Below are 10,929 nucleotides of genomic sequence, written 5' to 3' on the forward strand. Positions count from 1 at the left end.
ACCCGAAAGGTCGGGATCGATATCCACAAGGAGCTAATATTGGTTGGGAGTTGAGTTTCTATCCAATCTAGCTATGCGTGTTGCTCTTAATTGCACTTCTAACCATGTTTGAATTTGTTACTATTCTACTTTTAATGCTATTGATTGCTGAAAATAAACTAAGTACAATGTTTTTGTAAGAGTTTTCTCAAGTATTAAAAAGCACTTGGGAAGTGACTTACACCTAGGCGAGTATCTAATGGGATCTAAAATTTAGGACAAGCTTGTTATATTTGGGGTCGTGATATAACCATTACACATCATTACTCAATATATGCCTCTCGGTAGTTCGAGTGACTTTGCCCTAATTGGCTTTCTCGAGCCCAATTGGGTGTTCAAACAATACAAGTAAATTGGCTCAAGTTGGGTATTACTATCTCTAGGTTTAACCCTTTAATTGAGGCTATCAATCTCTTGAATGCACTCCAATTCCTTGTTAGCCTGATTTTCCTAGACTTAGTCCCTCTTTCTCAAGAAGAGTCTAAGTCATAAAGGCACGAATCAGTGTTTGCAACCACCAATTCTACAATTAAAGCATGAAACAAGCTAAATATCACTAACCCATAAACAATTAAGCTCTAAAATTGAAGACCCAATAAATACCCACACTAGCTAATGGGTTTAGCTACTCATAATCAAGGTTGAAATCAAAGATGGAGATGAAATATAAGCCATAAAAGTTGATTACAAGAATAAAATCTAAGAATAATAGCTAAAGATGCTCTAAAATTACTCTAAGTAGCAAAATACGGTTGTTCACGAGCTCCTCAAAACAAAAGATGACCTAAAATGTGAAAAAGAACTATTTATACACAGCTGAAATTTCTGGAAAAAAATACCCTACGGAGGTTCCGCTGTCAGCGCAATACTGAGCACTTCAGCGCATGAACTTTCGCGGCCTCGCAAAAGAAAGCGCGGACCGCGTTTCTTCCATTTTGGACTGGGACTGGGCTTGATTTTGCTGGGAGCATAAAAGAGACCGCCTCAGCGTTGTCTTCAACTGCGACCACATAATATGTTCGCGGACCGCACTCTTCATTTGAGCTCAAAGTTCCAGGCCTCTGAATCTTTATTTCGCCCTCAACGGAATTTGCACCACGGGCGCGTCAGGTATTCCGTGGCTGCACTATTTCATCGCGGTCAGCGGTCGCTGTCTGCATCCAAAACACCTTCTCTGAACCTCAATTCCGTTGTCAGCGTAATTGTGGCCGCCCCAGCGGTGGACCTTCCGCGGCCGCTCTTTTCCTTTGCTGTCAGCACTTTTATCTCAGCTTTGAACTTGTGCAGGTTTAACTCCTTTATGAGCTGGTTATGGCTTTCTTTCTTCATTTTGACCAAACCCTGCAAACAAGCACAATAAGTTAGTTTTCGGGAATACTTCTACACAATTTTGATCCAAAACCTAAGCAAAAGAGAGCATAAGATAGGCTAGAATCCGTAGTTATCATATACACAAAAGAAAAACCAGCTTTAAAGGAAGTGATCCTTTGATTCTCATTGGGTACCAGAATCGGGAAGTCAAATTTCCAATAGCAATCTCTACGCACAACAGAAACTAAACCCTCAGTGATCTGGGAAGGGTAAACATCAGCGCGATCGTGAGAAGTCATGGAAGTAACCTGGTTTTTAATTAATTCTCTATCTGTGACAAAGGAAGGTTCAGCAGGAATAATCTCGTCGACAGTAGGTTTACGAAGCGGTTCACTTGAATCCCTATTTCTAGCAGAAGATCTATGTGAAGAAGAACCCCTAGTTCTAAAAGATGATGGGGGAGTAGAACTGGGTTAAGAAGAAGAACCACGTACAGAAACTGACCCTAAACTACGCAACCTACCACCTCTCCTACTTCTGGTAGGAGCAGAAGAAAGGGGAAGTTCGTCTACTATGACAAATTTTCGAGGATCAAGATTTGAAAGACATAGCTGTATAAGGAAGTAGTACGTATTGATTGTGAATAAAGAACACCGAAAAAAGTTTTTCGTGAAAGCAAAGGCAAAGGATGTATTTATATGCAGAAGCAACCGTCATGTAAAAAAGGTAATGATGGAAACGTCATTATGAAAACTGTCACTTCGTGACTGATGCAGCCGCAAAAAAGCCCTAAAACCCGCTGAAGAGTTGCAGAGCCAATCGATGACTGCCACGTGTCACATGCATTAAATGGAAGTGACATACGACGCATTAGTTCAGAAGAAGATACAATGGTACGAGAGAAAATATTCCCGCCATAAATGTGATCCACTTCCCAAATATTCAATTGCTGAATAATTGGTAAGTGGGGGGACTATCTGTATTGGAGAAAATGCATATTACAAGTGGAATTAGTTATGTGGCTGACATGGCAAGACACGTGGATTACTAGAAAAGCAACAGCTGGAGAAGAGAATTAAAAAAAACGTGAGTCTTAATAGATACGAGCAAAACACCCACGAGATGAGAAGAAACGGTTGCTCGAGTCTCTTTAGCGATTTGAAGAGGCACCGATGAAATGAACCAAGACAGTAAAAAGGCCAGATTCATTGGTCTTCAATTAATGAGCATGGATGATTACAAACGTTATAGAATTTTGACGAAACAGTTACGATTACCAATTATAACGTTTCATTAATGCTCATAATGACTCGGTCATAAAAGGGAAAAGACGTTGTACTTGGAGATCACTACATAAGGGAAAGAAATGTCATCTGTGTGGACACGTTCTGATTATTATTGGAATATAATTACTTTCTTTTGCTTTCTATTGATTACTTTGCTATTTTATATTCTAATTTCTTTTCTTATTACGAAAATATTGATTTTCTTGATTATTAGTAGCCCGAGTACTTCTAAAAATAGGCTTTGACCGAAATTTCTATGGTTAAACATTAGGGACTAAGGTATAGACTATAGTGATTGACATTCTTTTTGTGGAAGAAAAGTAAATTGTAACATTCTAATGGGCCTTGTGGGAAATAATATAGAGTGGTAGTTGTTTTTTCTTATATGCAATTGTATCGGTTTCTCCATATTTACTGAGAAACAAAATGAGAGAATCCTATTCTAAGTTCTAACACAGTTTTTAAATTTTAAATAGAAAATTGACTCAATTTCGAAAGTTAAAATCTATATTTGGCAGAACCTGTTTTTTTTTTCTTTAAAAAGAAAGTAAATTGGACCTTTTACCTCGCTATAACTTATAATTAAGTATTACTTAAAGGAGAGTGCTATTCGGCCAAACTCAGCGTGGCCCAAAAATGACCACACCCGTGAAATACCAGTAAAGCCCTTGTTTTTTCGTTTGGCTTAATGGCCCTTTTTTCCCTCCAAAATATTTCCCTCAAAAATTAGTTAATAACTTTTGATTATTCCAAAATATTGATCCTATAAATCATCATTCTCTCAGCATGGGAAGATAAAAAGCCTTCGTATATACGGATGACAGCCTTCGTATATACGCTCAAGACATTTTTTTTAAATACAATTACGTTTTATTTAAAATATAATTACGTATTTTTGTTAAATACAATTACGTATTTTTTTTTAAATGCAATTTATACGAATGGGAAGATCAAAGGTCTATTATGTATATATCATACTATATACTTATGTTAAGATAGCTTTCATTAAACACATAATTCACCACACTTCCCTTAACCTAAACATGAATACTAACCGAGAAACTAGTTTGAACCCATTAAACCCGAATAACAGTCTAAAAACTAGGTCGTATCAACTAAGGAATGCATTACACATATCATTAGGGTTGAATTCGGACGACAGTTTGATGAATGAAAATGAATCGATCGACATTGATTCAGACGGCAACTTCAATGATGGAGAAAATCCTGTTGTGATGTTGCTGCTGCTGCTGATGATGATGATGATTACGACGGTAATTATTTAGAGGAAGAGGGAGAAGTTGGAGAGGACAGGGAAATGCCTAATGAGTTCAATGAAGAAGATCTTATAATTGGTCCAATTACTGGGATGTGGTTCAGTAGTAAGGATGTTCTGTTTGATTTTTACAAAGAACATGCAAGATTATCGGGTTTTTGCATTGTCAAAAGAACATCCAACATAAAAGGTGGTGATATTGTTAGGTATGTGCAATATGGTTGTGATAGGTCTAGGAAACCAAGGAATAAGCATTTTACCAAGAGGAGGAACTGCCGTGCTAGAATAAATAGAATTTTGGAGGAGAATGGTTCATGGTGTGTTTCAAAGGTGGTAAAAAAACATAATCATCAATTAAAACTAGCACTATCGCGATTGATGGCTAGACACAGATCGCTTAGCAAGTCTCTTAAGAGAACTCTTGCAGCCAAAGATATTGCTGGCTTAAGACCCTCAAAAAATATAAGAGTCGCTGAAGTACTTGCTGGTGGCCCCGAAAATCTGGGTTGTACACCAAAGGACTGTAGAAATTATATCTTGAAGAGTAGAAAGCTTCAGTTGCAAGAAGGGGATGCACAATCATTACTCAAGTTCTTCAGTGACATGCAGCAAAAAGATAGGGAATTTTACTACTCCGTAGATGTGGATAGTTTTGGTCGACTTCGTAATGTCGTATGGGTTCATTCACACTCTAAGGTTGCATATGAGGAGTTCCATGATGTAATATGCCTTGATACCACATACCTTGTGAATCGATACAATATGCCATTTCCTTCATTTGTTGGTGTCAATCAGCATAGGCAGTCCATACTTTTGGGATGTGCTCTTATGTCTAGTGAGGATATAACAAGTTACAAAATGGTGCTATCTACATGGCTTGGGGCTCTAAACAATGTTCATCCATTAGCTATCATGACTGACCAATGTGATAGTACTAAGGCTGCCATCAGTGCTATGATGCCAAATACAATACATAGATATTGTATATGGCACATATTCGCAAAGTTGCCTACGAAGTTAAGCGGAGTTCTTGACGGTAAGATTGCAAAGGCAGAATTTAAGGCTTTAGTCCTTGATAGCATTAACGTTGCTGAGTTTGAGAGACGATGGACTGATTTTATTGAAAAATATAATTTAGAGGAAAGGGATTGGTTTTATAAGCTTTATTTGGAGAAGGAGAAATGGGTTCCGGTATACCTAAATGACCACTTTTGGGCTGGGATGTTGTCCACACAAAGAATTGAAGGAATGCATGCTTTCTTTGACGGATTCATCACCCGGCAAAGCACTTTGAAGCTATTTGTTCAGAAATATGAGTTAGCCATAAGAGCTAAGTTCGAGAAAGAATTGGAAGCTGAATATAGTTCAAGGTGCTTTGAACCAAAATGTTTATCTGAATTTGCATGGGAGGAAAAATTTCAAACATGTTATACTCGTGAAGTGTTTGAATTTTTTCAAGTACAGTTAAGGAAACTGTACCACTGTGAAATCAGCTCCCCTGAAGACCATCAAGCAACAGCTGGGGTGGAGAATTACATTATCTCAGATTATTCGTTCAGGAGTTTTAACACTAGAGATCCATTTGTATTCGCGGTTGAATATACACCTATTGGCGAATATCTAAGTTGCAGCTGCAAGTGGTTTGAAACAAGAGGTATTCTATGCTACCATATACTTAAGGTGTTGTCTCATAAGAGGATTAATAACGTTAATGAGAGGTATATATTGAGAAGGTGGAGAAAAGATGTTGTTCATCCGCACTTGAAATGTTTCTTTCTTGGAGGTTACCCACGTATGACTTCTGAATACATGATGTATAGGAAACTATTAAAGCATTTTGAACGGGTTTGTGATATAGCATTGGACACTGAAGTGATGAGGCGATATATTAAGTATCATTTGAACAGATTGGAGCATGACCTTTTGAATTGGGATGATGATCAAATGATAATTCCAGATTGGGAATTTGAAGATACACATGATGGTGTGGGTGAGGGTGGGGGTGAAGGTGAGGGTGAGGGTGAGGGTGATGGTGAAGGAAGAAATATAAGAGATCCTAGATACGTAGCTTCTCGTGGACGTCCAAGGTTGAATAGATATAGAGGGCGAATTGATTCATACTTTAGAAGTTCACAAACGGCTGGTGGAAGTGGAGTTAGAGGTAATAGGATGGGTAGAGGTGGTGGTAGAGGTGTTGGCAGAGGTGTTGGCAGAGGTGGTGGTAGAAGTGGTGGTGGAGGTGGTGGTAGATGCCGTGGTAGAGGCCGTGGTAGAGGTGGTGGAAATACTGGGCTAGCGGAAGGAATTGAGGTAAAGTATAACAAATTATTATTATATTTTTTTCCGAAAAATACATTGCTTATTAGTGTTATTTACTCTATACAGCAAGATGATGCAACAGTACAAGCACATAGTAGCTTGCCTGATCTTAACGATGAAGCAGACTGGGAGATAGAAGACTTGACCGTTTAGTTTGAGATGATTTAAGTTTGAATCTTATTTAATTTGATTTGATATAGATCTTTTTGAATTTTTTGACGTTGTTTTGTAATAATTTAAACGTGTGATATGATAATTATCATTGTTAAATATTTCTTCATTTTATTGTTACTTCATTTTATCGGACTAAACTAACAAAATGTGATTAGAAGTGAAAGGCTTCATAACATTATAATCCGTTCAAACTAAGAACTAAAATACTCACATTTAGTTACTATGAAGCATTTATTATTCCCAACCGTTTTAGTAGTGTGTAGGTACAACATTATTTGTGTGACCTAATGTTAAATATAAAATTATGGATATTTTGTTACTCTATATACTTTCCCTTTTAAGCTTCAAGCTTAAGCATTAATGACATTTTGTTAAATACCATGCTTAGTGACTTCAAGCTGAAGCATTAAGCAGTCATTTTAACAAACACACATGGCATTATGAAAGATTCACATCACGAAACATAAGAAAATTAAAACTAGCCAACAAACATAATTGTCAAAACATGGCATGGCATGATTGTCAAAACACGCCATGTAACATAATTGTCAAAACATGGCATAGCAGGATTGTCAAAACACGCAATCAAACCATGCCATGTACCAGAATTTGTCCAAAAATGCAATTTACCAGAATTGTTTAAAAAACCACAATTGTACTAATATTTCAATACAAATTCAGCAACAGGTGATGCACACCTAAATTCAAAATTCTCAGTTGCTGATCTGAGAACTTCATCATCTACATTCGTCAATGCCTCGATTGTGATTTTCGCAAGAGCCGGAGACTTTGCCACAAGAAGCTTCAACAGTTGCATGTGAGGACTTATCCCTCGAAGCCTCCTAATCACAATTTTTCTGAGGTTGATGAATGTTGTTTCTACAAAACTTGCTTCCAAATCAATGTTATCACGTGCCATAGGTACACAACAAGATTCCACCTACGAAATAATTAAAAAAAAACACCAAATGATTTCAGCACCTAAGAAGTCACTATGGAATGAGAATAAGAATATAACCAAATGATTAAGTAATAGAGTAACCTTGATTTCCATATGTTCTAAACATGGGAAGCTTTTCATCAAAGACAAAGCACAGGCAACGTAATACAATTCACCTAGATAAAGACCAGAAAGGTAAAGATTTTTGACACAGCCAACACGAAAGGGGAGATTAGTCGGTACATCTCCTGCACCTGCAGCCATTAACTAGAAAGAACATCCCAAATAAAAATGATGGCACATAGACCACAATATAATCCATCTATGAAAAAGTACTAGACTGAAGTTATGAAGCACATTTACCTTGAGGCTATGGTTATCCAAATGGAGATGCTCCACCGCACATAAAGACTCAAGAACCCTAGTATAGTCAGGTATTGCTTCCAGGACTAAGCCTCCCCTAAAAGCAAGCGATACTTATGCTAGAAGAGGAACATTTCTTAAACTGATAGCCCATACTCTGCCTGTGAAGTCAAGGGACTTCAATTTGGGGCCATCAATAAAAATGACACCAGACTGATTATCTGAGATCAAAAGCACCAATTGCTCGAGCAACGGGCACTGAGAGATTAAGGTTCCAAACAATGTGTACTCGATTGTAACATTGTATAGCTTAAGGCAAAGTAACCTATCAAATCCTGTGTAGGCTGGTGGATGGTTTATTGAACAATCTTCAAGAGATAGGTGCCTCAAAAGCACACATTTGAAAAATAAAGCAGGCAATTTGTATGGTGATTTCCTATACGGAAATTTAATATTGAGATGTTCAATACCATTTTCAATGAGAAACCCTAACAACTGTATAAAATAAGAAAATTCCTCCCAATACGGAATTAAGAGGGTAAAGTGTTTAACAAGTCCTCGATGATGGTTCAAAATTTGGCGGATTATATTTTCAAAGTAAGCAGGTTGGTGCATTTTCCAAAGGGTTCGATCAAGAGTTAGTTGTGGAATTCTACACCATGTATATCTCCATTTCCTTGATAAGATTCTTGTTCTAACAGCATCTGGTAAAGGCATCCGTATAAGAATATGATCAATAACATCATCAGGAAGGTTGCCTAGTATATCCAAAGGTAAAGTTCTAATGCAATTTTTTCTTCCGACCGGAGCCATCATATTAGGCTTAGGATTATAGGCAAAACGATGAAGATTAGGATAAACGAAAGTTAAGATTACGATTATGGAAAAAGAAGAAGAGGAAAAAGCAAGAAACCTCTTGAAATTTTGAAGATGGAGTGCCAAAAGACCATGGGCGGATCAACTCCAAAAGCAAAATTTTGGGGGTATCGATTAAACAATCCCAAGGTAGATATGTATACAGCCCTAATTTAAAATTCCAATGTATATAAATGAACGTCTAAAACGCATCAAAGTTATAATCGGTTTGTTGGTTAAGTAAGCGTATGTATGAGGCAGGCGTCTCGAGATCGAATCTCACCTTTAACAGGGTGCATTCTAATTTTTTCCAATCAAGCCAATCATTTTTTTTTAAAAAAAAGGTTAAACCAGTAGTTACATTTTTTATCTACTTTATTTACATTTTGAAAAAACAAAAGGTTAATCCATTATTTACATTTTTTCCAATCAAGCCAATCATATTTTTTTTTAAAAAAAGGTTAAACCAGTAATTTCACTAATATGATTGTAGGAAGGTAATTATATCGTTGTGGTTCGTAGAAATGTCGACCGTTTATATAATAGCCGTTTATATTAAGGTCATACGTACCGGCCTATAGCAACCATATAAGTCATTACACTAATATGATTACCTAAGGTAATTATATCGTTGTGCTTTGTAGTAATGTCGACCGTTTATATAATAGCCGTTTATATTAAGGTCATACGTATCGGCCTATAGCAACCATATAAGTCCATTCACTAATATGATTGTAGTAAGGTAATTATATCATTGTGGTTCGTAGTAATGTCGATCGTTTATATAATAGCCGTTTATATTAAGGTCATACGTATCGGCCTATAGCAAACATATAAGTCCATACACTAATATGATTACCTAAGGTAATTATATCGTTGCGGTTCGTAGTAATGTCGATCGTTTATATAATAGCCGTTTATATTAAGGTCATACGTATCGGCCTATAGCAACCATATAATTTACACTAATATGATTGTAGTAAGGTAATTATATCGTTGTAGTTCGTAGTAATGTCGACCGTTTACATAATAGCCGTTTATAGTAAGGTCATACGTACCGGCCTATAGCAACCATATAAGTCATTACACTAATATGGTTGTAGTAAGGTAATTATATCGTTGTGGTTCGTAGTAATGTCAACCGTTTATATTAAGGTCATACGTATCGGCCTATAGCAACCATAGAAGTCATTACACTAATATGGTTGTAGTAAGGTAATTATATCGTTGTGGTTCGTAGTAATGTCGACCGTTTATATAATAGCCGTTTATATTAAGGTCATACGTATCGGCCTATAGCAACCATATAAGTCATTACACTAATATGATTGTAGTAAGGTAATTATATCGTTGTGGTTCGTAGTAACGTCGACCGTTTATATAATAGCCGTTTATATTAAGGTCATACGTATCGGCCTATAGCAACGATATAAGTCCATTCACTAATATGATTGTAGTAAGGTAATTATATCGTTGTGGTTCGTAGTAATATCGACCGTTTATATTAAGATCATACGTATCGGCCTATAGCAACTATATAAGTCATTACACTAATATGATTGTAGTAAGGTAATTATATCGTTGTGGTTCGTAGTAATCTCGACCGTTTATATAATAGCCGTTTATATTAAGGTCATACGTATCGGCCTATAGCAACCATATAAGTCCATTCACTAATATGATTACCTAAGGTAATTATATCGTTGTGGTTCATAGAAATGTCGACCGTTTATATAATAGCCGTTTATATTAAGGTCATACGTATCGGCCTATAGCAAACATATAAGTCATTACACTAATATGATTGTAGTAAGGTAATTATATCGTTGTAGTTCATAGTAATGTCGACAGTTTATATAATAGCCGTTTATAGTAAGGTCATACGTATCGGCCTATAGCAACCATATAAGTCCATTCACTAATATGATTGTAGTAAGGTAATTATATCGTTGTGGTTCGTAGTAATGTCGACCGTTTATATAATAGCCGTTTATAATAAGGTCATATGTATCGGCCTATAGCAACCATATAGGTCATTACACTAATATGATTGTAGTAAGGTAATTATATCGTTGTAGTTCGTAGTAATGTCGACCGTTTATATAATAGCCGTTTATATTAAGGTCATACGTATCGGCCTATAGCAACCATAGAGGTTACCCACTAATATGATTGTAGTAAGGTAACTATATCGTTGTGGTTCGTAGTAATGTCGACCGTTTATATTAAGGTCATACGTATCGGCCTATAGCAACCATATAAGTCCATTCACTAATATGATTGTAGTAAGGTAATTATATCGTTGTGGTTCGTAGTAATGTCGACCGTTTATATAATAGCCGTTTATATTAAGGTCATACGTATCG

General features: G+C 36.5%; 2 protein-coding genes across 2 annotated transcripts; one reads left to right on the forward strand and one right to left on the reverse strand.

The window, feature by feature from the left end:
- Positions 1–1,054: 1,054 nt before the first annotated feature.
- LOC109217185 (protein FAR1-RELATED SEQUENCE 5-like) lies at positions 1,055–6,384 on the forward strand. Its single transcript, XM_019381410.1, has 3 exons — positions 1,055–1,326; positions 3,858–6,222; positions 6,298–6,384. Exons 1-3 carry the CDS (start codon positions 1,055–1,057, stop codon positions 6,382–6,384), a joined length of 2,724 nt encoding a protein of 907 aa, XP_019236955.1.
- Positions 6,385–7,822: 1,438 nt separating this feature from the next.
- On the reverse strand, positions 7,823–8,521 carry LOC109217186 (F-box/FBD/LRR-repeat protein At1g13570-like). Its single transcript, XM_019381411.1, has one exon. The coding sequence runs from the start codon at positions 8,519–8,521 to the stop codon at positions 7,823–7,825; it is 699 nt and encodes a 232-aa protein (XP_019236956.1).
- Positions 8,522–10,929: the final 2,408 nt, after the last annotated feature.

This window comes from Nicotiana attenuata, unplaced genomic scaffold, assembly GCF_001879085.1.
Source record: "Nicotiana attenuata strain UT unplaced genomic scaffold, NIATTr2, whole genome shotgun sequence".
NCBI lineage: Eukaryota > Viridiplantae > Streptophyta > Magnoliopsida > Solanales > Solanaceae > Nicotiana > Nicotiana attenuata.

Excerpts from the sequence above, each read along its gene's own strand:
- LOC109217185 (XM_019381410.1), top strand. The coding sequence starts at position 1,055 with ATGTTCGCGGACCGCACTCTTCATTTGAGCTCAAAGTTCCAGGCCTCT. Across the intron at positions 1,327-3,857 it reads TCAGCTTTGAACTTGTGCAG|AAAATCCTGTTGTGATGTTG; the intron begins GTTTAACTCCTT and ends TCAATGATGGAG. Across the intron at positions 6,223-6,297 it reads GGCTAGCGGAAGGAATTGAG|CAAGATGATGCAACAGTACA; the intron begins GTAAAGTATAAC and ends TACTCTATACAG.
- LOC109217186 (XM_019381411.1), bottom strand. The coding sequence starts at position 8,521 with ATGGCTCCGGTCGGAAGAAAAAATTGCATTAGAACTTTACCTTTGGAT.